This window comes from Bison bison, unplaced genomic scaffold, assembly GCF_000754665.1.
Source record: "Bison bison bison isolate TAMUID 2011002044 unplaced genomic scaffold, Bison_UMD1.0 scf7180017864519, whole genome shotgun sequence".
NCBI classification, from domain to species: Eukaryota; Metazoa; Chordata; class Mammalia; order Artiodactyla; family Bovidae; genus Bison; species Bison bison.
Window position 1 is genome coordinate 11,545,050 of NW_011495072.1, and position 18,951 is coordinate 11,564,000.

Sequence of the window (18,951 nt, forward strand, 5' to 3'; positions counted from 1 at the left end):
CCGCTCCTGAAACACCAAACTCTTCCTGCCCTCACCTGAATATTTGTCAGGGTCACACTGGTGACAGGAAGTTTCTCCCTTATTGGAATAAAAGTTGGCTGGGCATAGTTTGCAGGAAGAGGAGCCCTGCTGGTCTGCGTACGTGCCAGGTTTGCAGGGGAAGCATTCTGAAGTGTAGGCCACCCCTGGGGAGGAAGAACCACAAAGAAAGGCAAGGATTGAGCCTGGAGACTGAGGGCTGTGGGGACTAACCCCACCCTCCCTGCAGAAGTCAGCATCAGACCCCAGACCCAACCCCACTGTCTACAATCCGTACCTGTTATGGCAATGTTTCTCACCAGCACGGGCTTGGAGACTTTGGACCACACTGAGAAGGCTGTGGTTCTCCAGTAGAGGACGTTATTGCCTCGATTTAGCTCGACCTAAAAACCACAAACAGGAAAGAGTTCACTCACAGAGACAGATGCTGCTGGTCCATTGCATCAGCCTCCTGGGGGGACCCCTCCTGTTGCAGCCTGCATGGCAGCTCCTCTTCTGCTCCTCTCCCTCCGCCTCCTCAGCATTGCCCTTCTGCCCCCTTGGCTCAGTTCCTCGCTCCTCCGAAGCCTCCTCCTCCAACTCTCTCAATGTCCTCTCCCTTGTCTCCCTCAATCACATATATCATGAGCATTTCTGCGGTGAGACCAATGAAGGGACCTGAAGATACTGACAACAGCAAGGCGGAATCTCCCTCCTTTTTCTTCTCTGGTTCTGTTTATCCATGCCCAGCCCCAGGAACTGGGCCCTTTAAACCTGCAGAGCTCTGGTCCTTGGGATCAAGCCAGAGGAGCGAGTCAGTTCACATCCATATTATGTCAACTCACGAGAGAAACTACAGCATCCTCATGTTGTCAGGCTCCTGCCCTCCAAGGAGAGAAGGGTGGAGGCCCAGACTGGGAGGAAGAGGCCTTTGTCCTTGGTCCTTTTTCTGGGATCTCTAGGGAGAAGCCTGCTCTGATACTCACACTGTGAAATTCCCATCCTTTCTCTGTGGTTTTCATCCACCTCGAGTCATCTGCATTGGGCTGGCACTGGTCATTCTGAACCTGAGGCAGCAGGAATTTAAGATCAGAGTCTCAGCTTTATAAGGAAACAAGTGTCTTACCCCACAAAGCACCAGCCCTCCACAGGGTCCCTCTTATGGGAGAAAGACAGCTCAGAACTCATGATCCTTGAAGTAGGGCAGGAGCTAGTTAACACACACAGGATGTCAGTACATCGACACTAAAGAAATGTCGCAGAACTCAGAACTATTTTCATGTCAGAACACGGGAAAGCACCTAGGACTCTCCCAGACTGTACTGTTCCCCACCAGCGTCCTTTGACTTCCATCTTTTCTTTAACTCTTGAAGCTTCAGCTCATTTTGACCACAGTTCTCTCCAGAGGGAAAAACGACTGTGAAAATTTCCCAAGCGGGACTGTGTGTGATTTCTGTAAATGCATCTGAGCCTTATGGGGTCTTTATCTCCCACCTTCCCCTGCCCCCCAGCCAGGGGCTTACAAAAAACTCGAAGATGATGCTAGAGTCTGGGTAGTAGTATTCAAAGTTAACAGTGCCGGACTGCTTCAGGTTGACGGCATACATCAGCGTGGCCGTGCACTCGTCTGTGTTGGAGGCGATATAGTCTCCCAGCGGAACCCACTTGGACCTGTGAGGAAATGGGAGCCAAGCTCACAGTCAGGAGGCCAGCCTACCAGGGCTTGCGCGATCTCAGGTCTCATGTCCTGCTAGGTCTCTGCAGAATTTCAGACCTGTGATTCATAAGCGGAAGCTTACACCTGAAAATGTTCAGTGAAGAATGACGTCTGGGTCAAGGAGCCTGGAGGTACAGCCAAGGGGCGGTCAGGTAGGTGCACCCCCACATTATACAGAACTACCCAGAAGGCAGACGGCAGGCAATATTGTGCAGGTGAGGAGTGGGGGGGTGTGGGGTAGATAACATTTATTGGTTGCTTATTATCGCCCAGATAATGAACTACATATTTTGTGTTCATGATTTCTTTTTATCAGTAAGAGGAAGTGCAATTTTGTCCCCATTTAATGGATATAAGACTGAGGCTTGTTGAGTGTCTTGCCCAATATAACACAGCCAGCAAGTGACAGGGCTGAGATTCAAACCCAGGTTTGCCTAATTCAAAGTTGTCAAAGAAAGTCGATAAAGCTGTTTTGTAGAACTCAGAAATCTATCCAGTCTAATCCGTTTTTTGTTTGTTTGTTTGTTTTTTTAATGTCCACTTTTAGATGCTACTAGGAACTGGTTTTATGGGAAGGGGGAAAGGAGAAGGGATGTTGATTTTATTTTCTAAATATCTCTATTCTGTCTACCCTACCCAAGGGCTCGCCTTTTCCTCCCCAAATACCCTTCAGCTCTGAATCAATCCCAACCCACCTTCCAGCATCGTCCTGCCTCCTCCAATCCCTTCTCCACGGTGTGGCTGGAGGGAGCCTCCAGAACAAAAATCAGCCCGTACCACTTCCCTGCCTGACACTGCGGCTGTGTCGCCCCCAGTTGCACTCAGTCTGTGGCTCCCTGTTGCCCTCAGGATAGTTTACAAACCCTTCACCCACTCTCTATACTCACCCTACAGAATTTCTGTCAATTCTGCGAAACTTTCTCTCACCTCTGGGTCTTCCCATGCACTGTTCTCTCCTTCAACAAACTTCCTCCTCCCTCCACCTAAAATTCCTGCTCATGTCTCAGAATAAATGTCACCTAATCTGAGAAGTCCGCCTTGCCCTGCTTGTGCTACGTGTGCATTCAGCTCTTACTCTTTCCCTCTCATGATCACAGTTCAGTTCAGTTCAGTCGCTCAGTCATGTCCGACTCTTTGAGACCCCATGAACCACAGCACGTCAGGCCTCCCTGTCCATCACCAACTCCCGGAGTTGACCCAAACCCACGTCCATCGAGTTGATGATGCCATCCAGCCATCTCATCCTCTGTCGTCCCCTTCTCCTCCTGCCTTCAATCTTTCCCAGAATCAGGGTCTTTTCAAATGAGTCAGCTCTTTGCGTCAGGTGGCCAAAGTATTGGAGTTTCAGCTTCAACATCAGTCCTTCCAATGAACACCCAGGACTGATCTCCTTTAGGATGGACTGGTTGGATCTCCTTGCAGTCCAAGGGACTCTCAAGAGTCTTCTCCAACACCACAGTTCAAAAGCATCAATTCTTCAGTGCTCAGCTTTCTTTATAGTCTAACTCTCACATCCATACATGAGCACTGGAAAAAGCATAGCCTTGACTAGATGGACCTTTGTTGACAAAGTAATGTCTTTTAATATGCTGTCTAGGTTGGTCATAACTCTCCTTCCAAGGAGTAAAATCCTATTGTATTTCATTTAAATATGTGAAATATCCAAGACCTGCCACCTTGCTTAAGAAATGCAACACAGGGATTTCTCAGGTGGTCCAGTGGTTAAGAATTCACCTCCCAATGCAGGTGATGTGGGTTGGATCCCTGGTCAGGGAACTAAGATCCCACATGCTGCAGAGCAACTAGCCCATACTCCACAACTACTGAGCCCATGAGCTCTGGAGCCCATGAACCACAACTAGAGAGTCGGTGGGCCACAGTGAAAGATCCCGCATGACCCAGTGAAGATTCTGTGTGCCACATTTAAGACCCAATGCAGCCAAATAAACAAACAAGTATTTTAAAAAAGAAATAAATGCAACACAGCAGAAGCCTTCGTGTTCCCCTAGCTAGTTTCAACCCCATCTACGTCACACAAGCCTTTTCCCACTGCCAAGTAACCACTTTCTGGAATTTGGTGCTTAATAGCCCCTCGTGGTTCTCTGCCCTTTACTCATTGTGTATGTATCTCTCGACAATATACGTATGATATTGCTTTGCATATTTTTAAACCTGTGTAAATGGTATCATACTCATGGATTCTGAAACTTGCTTTTCTTTCTTCAACATGTATAATGATCAAGGGATTCGTCGATATTCACAGATGAATAAAAGCTCTTCTTTCATTTTCACTAGTATATAAGATTGCTTTCTACGGTTCACCCACATGTATTTATGCACTACTTGTTGATGGGCATTTAGGTTGTTTCCAATTTTTTGATTTGTGCACACTCTTTTAGGAACATTCTGGCACTGGTCTCCTCCTACATGTGTCTGAAGCCTGGCTGGGGAATGGGGTTGGTGAGTAGAACCACTGGGTCACAGGGTTTGTGAACCTCCAACTTTACCAGCTACAGCTATGTTATGCCCCAGAGTAGATGTTATCAACTACACCCACCGGCAGAAAACTCCTGTTGCTCCGCATCCTCCCCACATTTAGAATGGTCAGACTTTACATTGTTGCTAGTATGATATGATAGAACACTGGTGTCTCCCTGGGCTTTAAACCTTATTTCCTTGATTATTAATGAGGTTGAACATCTTATCGCATCTCTTCTGATCACACTTTAATTCTTCTTGAAATGCTTATCTTCCTGCCTGGCTTGTTGATGCCGTGAGGGCAGAGACCAAACTTAATTTGCTCACTTCTGTGTCATCAGCACCAAGCCATGGATCTGGCGTGAGAGAGGGACTCAGGGCATTAAACAGATGAATGTAAGAGACGGTGATCAAAGACAATTGTGCTATTTCACTGCTCTGCCTGAGACCAGCCCTGGTCGCCAATGACTAATAATGACCAGGTAAGGTTCCAAATCCTCATCACCGATTCAATGGGCATGAGTCTGAGCAAGCTCCAGGAGATGGTGAAGGACAGGGAAGCCTGGCGGGCTGCAGTCCATGAGGACGCAAAGAGTCGGACATCACCGAGCGACTGAACAATGATAAGGGAACCTCAGATTAGTTCACTGTTTTCCCCCTGTGTTTGTCAGAATAATATGGTACTTCCAGCTCTTCAGCAGTTAGTGTTATTCTCAAGTGAAAACATATCCAAAATGCCTCAGCTGAGCTCATTCAAGATACCCAGCTAACCTAATGGTATTGATTTCTCCTTGTTAAAAGAGACAGCACTTAAAGCTGATGTGCTCCACGGCATCAGCTATAAATAACTCCTGAAGGTGGATGAATAATTAAAAGATGCCATAAGTGGGTTACATTTGCAAAATGCATTACAATTCTGACTTTTGTCAGAGCTGTTTCTAGTGAAGATCATTTCATGTTTAATAATAACAATCTGTCTTGATTTATTTCTAATGCCAGGAATCACTCCAAATCTTTCCAAGATTGCAAATCTTTCCAAGTATCATCTCATTTCCACCTTGCATGCATACATGCTAAGTTGCTTCAGTCATGTCCGACTGCGATGCTATGGACTATATAGTCCACCAGGATCCTCTGTCCATGGGACTTTCCAGGCAAGACTACTGAAGTAAATTGCCATTTCCTCCTCTAGGGGATTTTCCTGACCAAGAGATTGAACAACGTGTCTTCTTGTGTCTCCTGCACTGTAGACTTATTCTTTACCATTGAGCCACTGGGGAAGCCCTTTGACTCATAATACTGAACTCTAAAATAACATAAACATTGGACTGTTAAAAGACCTGCTGCCTGGCTCAGACAGTGGTGCTTCTAGGATATTTAAGTATAGGAATGGGACATATTGCTCTAACTTTTAAAAATTCATGTGTAATACAATTAATTTTTTTATCCTTTTGATTGGGTATAAGAGAAACTTTCATGTACTTTTCTCCTATATTCCTTGTCAATATTTAACAAAGAGTAGTGGACGATTGTCTTTTACATCCATGCAACCCCCCCAACTTTTCCTCTCTAAGACCCAAGTATTGTCTTGAACACACTAAATGTTATTTGAAGGCGGTAGCATGGGGCAGTGGAAAGCTTGGGACTGAGGATGAATTCTAGTCTCCCCAGTTGTAAGCTGGATAACAAAGGACAAGTCATTTAACCTCTCTGAGCCTCCAGTTCCAAATCTGTGTAATGAGAACAATAATACCTGTTTCACCCTCACAAGGGTTCTCGTGAGGATTAGAAAAAATAATGTATGCAAAGCATCTGGAATAGTGCCTGAACCAAGGCACATCATATAATTCTTATCCTTAGAATTAAATATGTAAAGATTGGGTAAGGGCAGCTCACCCATTCTGTAAGCACCTTGGACTGAGTTTTTCAATTACTGAAAAGATCCTCTTCTGAGCTGGAGAATTCTCTGGTCACCAGGGTCTCAAAGTGTTTGGAACATCTCAGCCATGACTGACCAAAGCTCTGGTCCTTCTTTATCTCCCCAAACCCATAAACTTAGGATTAGGAGACCAGATTTAGAAGTTGACACCAAAGCCAGGAAGATACTCGAGGCTTTGCACAGAGTGTTGCAATCAAATTAAGGAAGTGTTTTGGCTGATCCAAAATTCCATGGTAGAATTCAATTGGATTTTGTCCTAAACAGACTGGGCCATTTGACCCTTGTGCATCTTATCAACGTCTATTTCCTGGTGGTTTTCACCTGTCACAAGTGCTTATCAGGCGCTGGTAAGCTTAGGTCAGTAAGGCTGGGCTGAGTGGGCAGCACATCCAGCAGTCCAGGGGGGCCCTGCTCCAGCCCTCACCCCAAGGAGAAGGAGAAGAGGCTGTGGAGTGCTCTCTGCAGCCCCTTCCCCAGCATGGGGAGCAGGGAGGTAAGGGAGGTGAGGGGCGTAAGGGGGAGGGGCAGGGGGAGAGGGGCGACTCACGAAGTACAGTTTTCGGTGGACTCCAAGGTGCTGTCCTCGATCTCCATGTTGGTTGAGAGGCTGGCAAAGCCATGGGGCAGTTCATCCCACTCATCGAACCGGATGCCTGTGCCAAGGGAGTAGCGGCCCTCAGCACACGGCTTACACGACTGGTCCTTCATGTCCAGAAACTCCCCAGCTTTGCAAGAGAAGGCTGGAACACAAGAGCGGGGATAAGGACAGGTGGTGAGGCTGTTGCCACCTAGAAGTGGGCCGGTGTGGGCATCCTAGAGGGAGGAGCAGAGGATGGAGACCTAAGGGTTTCACGCACTAAGACTTAGAGCCATGGCGCATCTTCTATGACCCCGCTTGCATGGACTGTCCAGACTAGGCAAATCCATAGAGACAGAAAGTAGATCTGTGGCACCAGGGACTTGGGGGAGGGGGCATGGGGAGAGATGGCTAATGGATATGAAGTTTCTTTCTGGGGTGATAAAAATATTCTGAGATTAGATAGTGGTGATAATTATGTAAATCTGTGAATAGTCTAAAAACCATTGAATTTTAGAACTTACAGGGGTGAATCATTATTGATTTATCTATTGGCTGTGCCATACGGCTTGTGAGATCTTAGTTTCTCCACAAGGGATTGAACCATAAAAGCATGGAGTCCTAACCACTGGACTGCCAAGGAATTCCCAAAGCTGTTATTGAAAAAAAAAAAAGACGTAGGGCCTTGTTGCAGCATTTTGGGCCATTCTCATTTCCTCAGCCATTCTGAGAGCTCCCCAGTAAAAGAGGGTACCAGAGTCTCTCGTCCTCTGAAGGGCGCCTCTGAAGGGGCGCCTGGCCTTTTGGCCTTGGATTTCCTGTTGTCTCTGGCCTCTGTCTTCTCCCTTCTGGTCCCACTGGCACCATGCTGGTTGGGATTATTGTGATCTGTTAAGTGAGCTCAACCATTGCAATGTCCTCCTAACGAGTTGCCTATTTCTTGTTTTTGCTCATTCTGTGGTCAGAAGTATCTTTCTGAAATACTGATACATACTTATTTCTTTTTAAAATTTATTTATGTTTAGCTGCACTGGGTCTTTATCTCTCTCGTGGCCGCGAGCCAGGGCAACTCTTCTAGTTGTGGTGCATGGATTCTCATTGCAGTGGCTTCTCTTGCTGCAGAACATGGCGTTCAGGCAAGCAGACTTCAGTAGTTGAAGTGCAAGGGCTCAGTAGTTGTGGTGCACAGGCTTAGTTGCCTTGCAGCATGCGGGATCTTCCCAGTGCAGGGATTGAACCCATGACCCATGCATTGGCGGGTGGATTCCTAACCACTGAACCACCAGAGAAGCCCATACTATTATTTCTGGTATTTAAAAAATAATCAGGCACCACCCACCAACTTTTGGTTACAGACTTAAGCTCTCAATTTGGCATTCAAAGTCTTTTACAATTTTCCCCCAACCTAACCCCAACTGGCTTAATCTTGCACTCCAGACCCTTCTCCACCCCACTCCCATCCATCCCCTCCCTGTGTTGTCTCCACCTCAGTCCACATCCTCTTTTCTGAATGTGTCTGATGTTCTCCCACCTCCAACCTTTTGCTGGAGTGGTTCTCCCAGCTGTTCCTGATCCCTAAGCATCCATAAGGCCCATTCTTTTCACTTCATCTAACACATCATATTGATGTGTGCCTCCTACCAGGCTCTGAGCTCCTCCAGGCATGATGGCTCAGCAACCGGCACAGCCACAGCAGGACCTCCCCTAAGGTTTGCTGAAAAAATGAATAGATAAACGGATGTCTGCTCCTCCCACCAGACTGTACGCTTCTGAAGGCAGAGGCTGTGCCTTATTTATCTTTGTGGTTCACATCGCAAGTGCACATATTAAGAACACTGGCCAAGTTTACTGAAGATGGCTGATTTGTTTCTGTTAATACTCAGATCTTAGCAATATCCATTTATTGATTTAACAAGTATTTATTTGCTCACCTACTGAATCAGGCACTAGGCTAAGCATATTTTAGATGTTAAATGCCCTCAATCTCCTTTCCAAATCGTCAAAGATTCCTTGATTCTAGTCCCTGATCTTTATTGTTAAAGATAAAAAATATTTTGTTTTTGCCTTTTCTAAAAGGAACAGCACAGGGAAAATAGCTGCTAGTGATAGGAAAGTTGTAGCTACAGAGTCCTAGAGGAGGGAATAGGAGCTGCAGGCAAGTCACTGCCTTTCCGGTTGCATGGTCAGCTCCCCAATCCGGGAACATTCTTGTTCCCTGAAGTGATGCCCAGTGCGTTTTAAAGATCTGTCTCTGCAGAAATTTATCTTCTCTGGCTTCCTTTTCAAGAACGACTGCAAATCACAATCTTTCCTAATGAGTGACTGGGGCTGGAGAGTGTAGACTGGAGAGAAATGCACAGACCAGAACAGAAAATGTATGCAAACAGAGAAAAATATCTAAGTGACACACAGCTGGAATGATTTTTACTTTATACTGTGATGGGATTTAAATTTGAAAAGAAAAATAAATTGAGATTCCCATCCGTGAAATAGCACTCCTGCACCAAATCTCAGGATTTGGTGGATGGGGAGGCAGGGGTGGGGAGATCTGATTCCTTGAGGCAGCCGCACTGTCAGGAAGGGCCTAACTCGGATGGTAGGGGGCTTGGGGCAGAGGCCAAAGCTGAGAGGCAGGACTGCTTACAGCACTCGGTGCCCTTGACGGGGTCGGGGAGGCTGGTACACAGGCCTGGGGTGTGCGGCACGGCGACCCTCCACCTGGAACCTGTGCTGTCACACGCGGTGTACTCATAGTGGTACTCAGACTGCAGGGGAGAGAAGGGGCAAAGTATGCATTAGCATCTGTCAGACATTAACAGCTTCCAACCTACTTCCTGCCCAGCCAGAAGGCTACTGACACTCACCATCACAGTAATGGGCCCTGGGCCCCAGGGGAGGGGGTTGCTACAGGGAGAGGCAAGGCATCGTGGAGCTGAAATGATTCTTATGAAGAACATACAGGGCCTATATGGCCATTTGGATCATTCCTCTCCACTGGCCATGGTCTAGTCCCTAGAACCGCCAACACCCCCCACCCCCCCGCCTGCTTTTTCATGTCTCTCTGCTGTTGTATATAAATAATGTCCTATTAGGCCAGAGCAATGTGAGAAGGTGACTAAAGAACAGGCTAGAAACAGGTGGATTTTTTCTTGTCCCAAACTGCAGAATTCACAAACACGGACTGGCCCATGAAAAATTACAAAGGATTGTCACAAAAGCTGTATTTCTATTTCCCCTGATTTCCCTGCATTCTTCATGCTCTCTTCTGCCCTGAAAAAACTATGAATTCCTGCCTCAAATTTTATGAAAACATCATATTTATCCCAGGCAGGTGATGGGTTCTCATCACATCAGCCTGCTGCTGCTGCTGCTAAGTCGCTTCAGTCGTGTCCGACTCTGTGTGACCCCATAGACGGCAGCCCACCAGGCTCTGCCGTCCCTGGGATTCTCCAGGCAAGAACACTGGAGTGGGTTGCCATTTCCTTCTCCAAGGCATGAAAGTGAAAAATGAAAGTGAAGTCGCTCAGTCATGTCCGACTCTTCGCAACCCCATGGGCTGTATTCACACCTAATTTCTCTGTGCAGTGAAAACTCATAGTTCACCTGATCTAAGAATAAACTGAATAACAACAACAAAACAGCCAAATCAAGCATATTAAATAAAACAAGAAGCACTGCAACAAAAATCACAGAAAGCACTGCTTGGGAAAAAGAAAGCACAATAGCTGTGGCAAATACTCAAAACATTTCTTACTCTTTTAAATCTTGTCACAAACAACAGGCCACAGAATTAATGTGATTTTGGCTTTGACAAGCATTTCGCAATCCTCACTTAACCAAAAACTATATTCAAGCCCTAAAGTACTTTGTATTACTGTATCCATAAGAAAAATAGAATTAATGTCCCCCTTCTACCCATATGGAAGGATGATTGCACATAAATGCAATGTAAGGAGTGGAGCTGGGGCTAAAACTGAGACAGTTTGAAGTGGGCTAACCTAAGAATTCATCAGAATCAAAAGGAGAAATCTGTACTTTTGGGAAGGGGTAAATAGACTTCATTTCATCTCTTCTAAGATGCATATTTCTTTCATATTTTAACACCTATGAAATCAAGTTGTGGCTTATACGCGACACAATAAGGAAGCACTGTGTCATGTTTTACGGAGAAGGCAATGGCATCCCACTCCAGTACTCTTGCCTGGAAAATCCCATGGATGGAGGAGCCTGGTGGGCTGCAGTCCATGGGGCTGCTAAGTCGGACACAACTGAGCAACTTCACTTTCAATTTTCACTTTCCACTTTCATGCATTGGAGAAGGAAATGGCAACCCACTCCAGTGTTCTTGCCTGGAGAATCCCAGGGACGGGGCAGCCTGGTGGGCTGCCACCTATGGGGTCGCACAGAGTCGGACACGACTGAAGTGACTTAGCAGCAGCAGCAGTGTCATGTTTTAATTGATGGGGTTTTCCTTTCTTTTCGATACATAAAAGCTGGTGTGCCTTACAAGCTGTTATTTCAGACTTGTGGATATGTGGTAAACCTTGCTTTTGATCTGTACTTTAAGAAACTTAGGGTAATGAGAGAAAAATCTTAGAGCTCCATTTCTATTGTCTTCTATTATAAATATAATTTACCAAGTATCTATTGTCTGTCCAGCACTTAGAGGTACTAGAGGTTGTGCCCAGCATGGCTCAGGACAGCAAAGTGTAAACTGGGCATTTTTATCCAGAGGGAGAAGATGCAAAGGAGAAGGAGGAGCTGGGGGGAGCTTAGGATGAGAAGCTTTGACTTTAGATCAGATGTCAGTGTCATCTAGGAAAGAAAGAACACCTGGGTGGGAATTCTTTGTGCCCTTGGGCTACCATCACTCTGGGTCTCTTTTTTCTTTTAATTCCACTCTTTTCTTTATCCCAGAGGACTCTGAAGATGAATAAGGAAACTACACATTTTCAATTTCGGGTCTAAAAATGATATTCTCCAAAGGATTTTGCTGCAAGAAAGAGGGGTAAGATCCACAGTATGTAAATTACATAGAATTGAGTGAACCAGGCAGAAAAGCTTCATGTTCTGCCTGTGAACGTAATTATGCCTGTCATTTGCATGGTGCTTTTACACCATTTCATTTGATCTTCAAACTCCCCAGAAGGCAAGCAGAGCAGGGGGTGTTTCCTCCATTGCACAGATGACAAAACACTCCCCATGGGGTGAAGTGGCTTTGTCCAAGGTCACACAGAGCTAGAACCCAGGCCTTCCTACCAGGAATCCTTCACTCTCGGAAGTCCCAGCAAACACAATCTCGGGCTGGGCCAAATTTAACAGCCAAATCTAAAAATTAAATAAGACAGTATTGGTTGTCTGCCAGCAGCCAGGGTCTCTTCTGAGGCCTGATAATTAGTGTTAAAACATCAAATCTGTTCGAGCAGATCATTTCAGTCACTCTGACTGCATTTGGCCTGTTGGAGGCTCGAGAGCCACGTCTGCCTCTGCATCGTCTCTCATTTGGTGTCCCCTGTGTCCCACTTGGGTGGGAGGTTTGCTGGGAAAATGGTGGTTCCGGGCCTTAGAAAATTTCCCTTCAATATGTGCTAATTTACTTCATGTCCCTTGGGGATATTCACACCATCCAACGCAGGTGGCTCTGCTGCAGCTGTTTCAGATCTGAGCTATAGTTGATCTCACCATCCAAGACGTCGGCTTAGACAGAGATATAATTGGCAGGACTCCTCAATTATATTCAGAGTTTTATGAACAAATCAATTCCCCAACACAACCTCAGTTTACCTAGTGACCTGACTTGGAGAGCATACGGTCTACATAATATGCAGATTCACAAAGGAGACACATGCATACATTTTTTAAAACATGGATTTTAATCTTTCTTTTTTTAATTTGGCTTTTTAGAAAAAAATCATTTAAAAATTCTGAATTTTATTTTATATTTGGTAGCACTGCACAGCATGTGGGATCTTAGTTCCCTGACCAGGGAGCAAATCCACGCTCCCTGCAGTGGAAGCACTGAGTCTTAACCTCTGGACCACCAGGGAGCTCCCAGGAGACACTCAAATAGATCTCATTCGTACGTCCAGCATATAATTCTTTGCTCTCCCCAGGCACAATGACATGACATGTCCCCAAGTCACAATTTTAAATGGGACACAGGAGGAACATATGACCTAGCTGCCTAGAAGTAACCTTTGCCAAAGCAGAGCTGAAAAGACAGAGATGGCCAGCTACAACTGTCTGAGGGACAAGCTCTAGGTGATTAGGGGGTGGCGAGGTCTAGTGTTTCACTGGCCTTCTTTCTGACAGGGAATTTCTCCATCCCGACTGGCTGAGGACACTGCCAACAGGTGGCCCAGACTAACTGGAGAATCCAAGGACTGCTCCCCAAACAGGCCTCCAGGGGTTAACATCGGGGATACAGCCCAGGCTGTTAAGGTCCTGAGGCCATGAGAGCTCAGTGAGCTGCTAAAACAAGCAGTCAGAGAGACTAAGAACAAATGGCTTAGCTGGACATTTGACGCTCTGGGCCTCAGTCTTCTCATTTGTAAAATGAGGAAGATGGACTTAGGTGATTTCAAACGTCTAAGATTCCTTCCAGTTCCAATACCTTATTACTTCACATACGCACATTGCACACATTTCACATACGCACATATGCACATTGCTATGTGCATGAAAATCTGTTTTTCTTTCCATCTTTCCCCCTCTTCTTTCAAAATGGCATGTCTGTTTTTAAAGTAATTATCAAAGTAAGAAATGTTAATTGTAGAAACTATGAAAATACAGGCTAGAATTAAAAAGAAAATTAAAATCTTCCAAAAGCCTACCAAGCAGAGATCAATACTTCTAACATTTTATTACATTTCTTTACAGATTTTTTTTATATGTGCATATGCATTTATTGGGGCTTCCCAGGTGGAACTAGTGGTAAAGAACCTGCCTGCCAGTGCGGGTAGATGTAACAGACATGGGTTTGATCCCTGGGTCAGGAAGATCCCCTGGAGAAGGAAATGGCAACCCACTCCAGTATTCTTGCCTGGAGAGTCCCATAGACTGACAGCCTGGTAGGCTACAGTCCGTGGGGTCCCAAGAGTCAGGCATGACTTAGCAATTAAACCACCATAGCTGAAATCATACAATATATGCATTTACTGATTTGTCTGCTTTTGGCTGTGCTGAGTCTTCGTTGCTTTGCAGGGACTACTCTTCATTGCGGCACGAGGGTTTCTCTTGCTGTGGCACATGGGCTTGGGGACCTGTGGGCTTCAGTAGTTGCTGCACAGAGGTTAGTTGCTCTGCAGCATATGGATTCTTCCTGGAACAAGGATTGAACCTGTATGCCCTGCATTGACAGGCGGATTCTTATCCACTGAGCCACCAGGGAAGTCCATGCATATGCATTTTTAAAACAAAATGAAGATCCCATGATATGTAGTTTCTTCTTCTGACTTTTTTTTTTTTTTTTACATTTTAGGTCACGAGCATGCTCCTGTGTCTTTAAGGTTGCACCACAGTTGCTCTAACCATTCTCCTGTTACAGGTCATTGAGTTTTGTCCAATTTTTCCCTATTTTAGATAGCACTACAATGAAGCTTTATGTGTATCTTTGATTATTTCCTTTGGAGAGATTCCCAGAAGTGGAATTACTAGAGTAAAGAGTATGAGTTTCTTTGAGGTTCTTGATCAGGGAGGGAGATTTCTAAGTCTTTTTAAATTTCTTCACTTCTTATTACAATAAAATTCAAATGTATATTTTAAGGCAGAATATGATGACCCCCAGGTACCCATCACCCAGCTTCTATACTTATAGTTTCTGCCATTTCTGCTTATTTACTTCCACCTACTCCTCCCCACTCAAAGTTGTTGTTAGTTTTTCTAGGTTTATTTATTTTTAGGGAAAAATTATATACACTGAAGTGCACAAATCTTGTTCAGTTTGGATAAATGGATCCACTTGAGTAAAACAATGACAAGCTAAGAATCACTGCCCAGAGACAGCTGCTGGCCAGAAAGGTAACCACTCGGCCACTGCCCCTGCCCTACTCCCCAACCCCCTCACCGCCCAGAGACAGAACAGACAGAACCAAGCAGAGTCTCAGATCCTGAGTCTTAAGGTCACTGAACCAGTGCTACACAAAGTCACAGCCACCAAGGAAGCAGGGAATCAACATGACTTGGGTTTGTCTTGGCTGGGACAGAGCCTGAGTCAAGAAACAGGTTCTTAAGTAAACCTGGATTCTGACTAGGGGCCTTAGAGTCTGGAAGAGGCCCTTCCCATTTTTCCGCCAGCTGCAGGTTCAGCCCCTTCTCAGCGTCCCTGAAAGGCAGATACTTTGGGGGAGAATGTCAAGATGGGGGCTGGGTGCCCCAGGCAAACACCTGAGCTGGTAAGTGGGGTCAGTAGGTGTTTGTTGGTACAGTGCAAATGCCTCTTTGCTGAGAAAGCATGTGATGCAGACAGGAGCAGATCCCATTAAACAATCCTGACTGCCAAGGAGAGACCAGCCCTTCCCTGGAAGGGAGGAGTAAGCTCTGCTTAGCACAGAACAAGGAGATCATGGTGAAATGTCAGAATTGAACATTAGTGCCCCCAAAGAGACTTTCTCTGTGGCTCAGCCCCAGCTGAATGGCTTCCAGAACTGTTCTGTGTTCTTTCTGCTCTGGAGTGCTCTCATTCAGGTTCTGGGTGGAAGGTCTGCAGACACTGGGACTCAGCGACCTTGACCTTGTAGGACCTTTTTGATTGTTCTCTGTCAGACTGCAGAGACTCCCTCTTTGCTCCTTTCTCTCCCTCCTTCCCACGCTCTTAAGACTGCTGGCTCAGTAGCAGTGTCTCCTGGGTCCTAAAGTGTGAAAGTGATAGTCACTCCATTGTGTCTGACTCTTTGAGACCCCATGGACTGTAGCCTCTGTCCATGGAATTCTTCAGGCAAGAATAATGAAGTAGGTAGCCATTCCCTTCTCCAGGGGATTGAACTTGGTCTCCCTGGGTCTCCTGCTTTGCAAGCAAATTCTTTACCTTCTGAACCACCAAGGAAGCCCTGGATCCTAAAAAAGAAGTGAAAGTGTTAGTCGCTCAGTCGAGTCTGACTCTTTTCCACCACATGGACTGTACTGTAGCCCACCAGGCTCCTCTGTCCATGGATCCACTTTGGAGTGGCTTGCTATTTCCTTCTCCAGGAGATCTTCCCAACCCAAAGATCGAACCTGGGTCTCCCACATCACAGGCAGATTCTTTACCATCTGAGCCTAAAGGTCTAGACATATCCAGCCCTCGATCTCTGGTGGCTAAATCTGTTTAATCATCACAACAACCTGAAGATTATGTTAAAAATACAGATTCCTAAAAAAAACAAAAACAAACAAAAGATTCCTGGGCTCTACTCTAAAGATTCTGATTCTTCTCTAGATCCTTTTCTGCTTTCAACTCACTCTTCTATGGAAACTTAAATAATTATCCCATCAGGAAGCAAATCATATAAGTACATCTCATACAAGATGGGGGAGGTCACTTAATCTAGGATCCTAGACAATTTTCCCTACACAACCAAATCCAGAATTTTAGATATATGCATTTTTCTGGACACAGTTTTCATCAGACCCTCTAAGGAGTCTGTTATTCATCCCTGCACACACAGGAAAAATCATTAAAATCCGTAATAATGCATTCATAGTTTTTAAATGGCTTAATATTTTACCCCAAAACAGGGTGTTCACTTTTTAAATACCTTAACCCAGGGACTTTCAAATTCAGCTCCAGAATCTAGGGGTGTAGAGAGCCAGCCCCTTCAGAAGTGAGTTGAGCATTCCTCACTTTAAGAGAACAAAGTTTTATTTTAAAATCTATTTTACATGTTTATTCTTCTCAGTTAAGTTTTTTAAGTTAGACTGTCAATTTTTATTAAAAGAAATTCTGCTAGAATTTTGAGCAGAATTGCATTGAACCTATAGGTAAATTTTGGGAGGTTTGATATCTTAACAATATTGAGTTTTCCAGACCATGAACACAGTATATCTCTTCATTTCTTTAATTTTTCTCAGGAGTAGTTTGTAGTTTCTCATTTATCGATCTTGCAACTATTTTGTTAAATTTATTCCTAAGTAATTTAAGGTTTTGTTTAAATCAAAATTTCCACATCCCAAAAAGTTTAACACCAGTCTTTACTGGAAAGAGCAAATCCCTGAAGGTGAAATTGCATGCATGAAGCAGAGTTTCACTGAGTTAAGGCTGCATTTTGGTCTTCCTTTAATCACCTCATGCAGTCAGTGGTTTCCTCCTACCTACAAGCAATACCCTCTCTCTCCCAGAGCAGGCACCAGCTGACAGACCCCAAGCAGGCTGACCCCTGCCCACTGTCCTCAATCTGTGTGCTATTGCCTAGCAACATAATGCCAGGAGCCCCGGGACTCTCAGGAGTATGGGGGGGGGGGGGCCTGGCCTTATGCTGCCCCTTCTTTCAGCACTTTCTATTCAACTCTGGATTTATAGAGTCCATTTTGATCAAAAACAAAAGAGATGGTGCTTGATCTCTCTGCTACGACCTGCCTTGCTGGTTTGGCCATGGACACATCACAGAAAGCATACACAGGGTCTCTACACCCAGCTGGGGCAGTTTGTGGCACCATGCTCTGGGCCAGACAGGCCCCTGACCTCACCATCTAACCTGTCTGTTACTAAGCTGCTTGTCCACTTTGGGCACAGCCTTGGTCTGGAGCTCTTGGGAGACAAGACTGGTATGGTGCTAACAGCTGCCACAGGTATGAGCACCCACGCACCAGGCTCTGGGCCGAGCACTTCACATGCATCTTCCTTTTAGTCCCCACAAGCCCCCCGATACTACCCCTACTGCCTCGACCTCCCTGTAATTCAGTCCCACTGATCCTCAAAGCCTGAATGACTTGTTCTTTCCATAGTACATATCACCTTCAAACATGCGTTATAACTTATAGTTATTCATTATGTTCCTTGTCTATTTCTACCCCTGCCCTCACTCCAGATTAGATGTAAGCTCCATAAGAACAGGGATCTCTGATTTTGTTCACTGATGTAGCCCAAGAGCCTAGAAGAGTTCCCAATGCATAGTAGCTACTAAGTGTTCGTTGAGCGATTGAATCGAGGGCAAAAAGCATGCCTCGAGAGCAGCTGTGGAGCTATGCAGGCACTCAAGATCACAATCAAAAGATCTAGACTCTCCTCTTGCCACCCCACACTAAACAACTGTGACCAGTTATTAAGTCTCCACATACCACAGGTCCGTCCCCCATAGAACAGGGATGCCAACACTCTGCTAAGATGACTAACAGAATCCCCCTAAACTGAGTAACATCAAACTGTCAAGACAACTAGGAGATTAGGTTCAGGAACACTTTTTGTAAACTGGTTAAAAAAGCAGCAGCAGCCAACTACTGCTATGACCTAGCTTGGAGGGGGGATATGGAAGGGGCACCCGGGCAATAGGAAAGGGAGAAAGGAGTCAGGTCACATTTCTAGCCTAACAGCTATGTGACAGCAGCAATTAGATTCTCCTCTGTTCTGCTGATGTTTACCACCTGTCCTGACTCACCCTATTCTCTGATCCCAGTCTACTTGTACATATGAAACAACATCTGTCCTTTTTCCACTTTTTCTCCCCAGAAACTCCCCCGAAGCTAATCTCCAAGAGAAAGCCTGGCTGTTGACATTTATGACACTTAGTAACTGTGGCCAGCCCATCAGGTGCAGCAGGCTTTTCGTATGGCTGGTGAATATCCTTAGGATTGAAATGGCTTTGTAGCCAGGAAACAAAATGTCCCTTTATAAATTCTAATCCCTTTCTGGTGAGTGAAAGTTTGGTACACACATCTGTCTACAAAGTAAGGCTTTATGAGATTGTATTTTCAAAGATGTGCCTTTCTTGGTTTTTAATGAGGTCAAGATGTTCCATTAAATGTTTTCACCTGAGCTTTTAATCACACATGAAAAAATCAGGTCAACTAGGTCCTGGCCTATGCAAAACTCTCCAAGGACAGCGTTGGATATGCTAGCTGGTTATGATGGAGAGCTTGAACCTGGAGGACAGAACTCTGGCCTAGAGAACAAGGCCAACAGACAAGGCTTCTGTAACTCCAGTGGAAGAATATATGTGAGCAACAGCACAATCCTCTAGTACACTGTTTCTCAAACTCTTCTCATTAGCCATTAGTCATCATCTTCCTTATCCCCAGCCTCTGGTAACC

At 45.4% G+C, this 18,951-nt stretch overlaps 1 protein-coding gene across 1 annotated transcript in view; it reads right to left on the bottom strand.

Annotated features, from left to right (window-relative positions):
• Positions 1–18,951, bottom strand: part of KIAA1324 (KIAA1324 ortholog) — a 74,959-nt gene that overhangs the window by 30,234 nt on the left and 25,774 nt on the right. Inside the window, exons 2-7 of the mRNA XM_010830922.1 lie at positions 9,374–9,494; positions 6,700–6,892; positions 1,542–1,689; positions 1,005–1,085; positions 317–422; positions 36–185 (exon numbers count right to left, since the gene is read on the bottom strand). Coding sequence (XP_010829224.1) covers positions 36–185; positions 317–422; positions 1,005–1,085; positions 1,542–1,689; positions 6,700–6,892; positions 9,374–9,494 — 799 coding nt within the window. The remainder of the gene's footprint in view (positions 1–35; positions 186–316; positions 423–1,004; positions 1,086–1,541; positions 1,690–6,699; positions 6,893–9,373; positions 9,495–18,951) is intronic.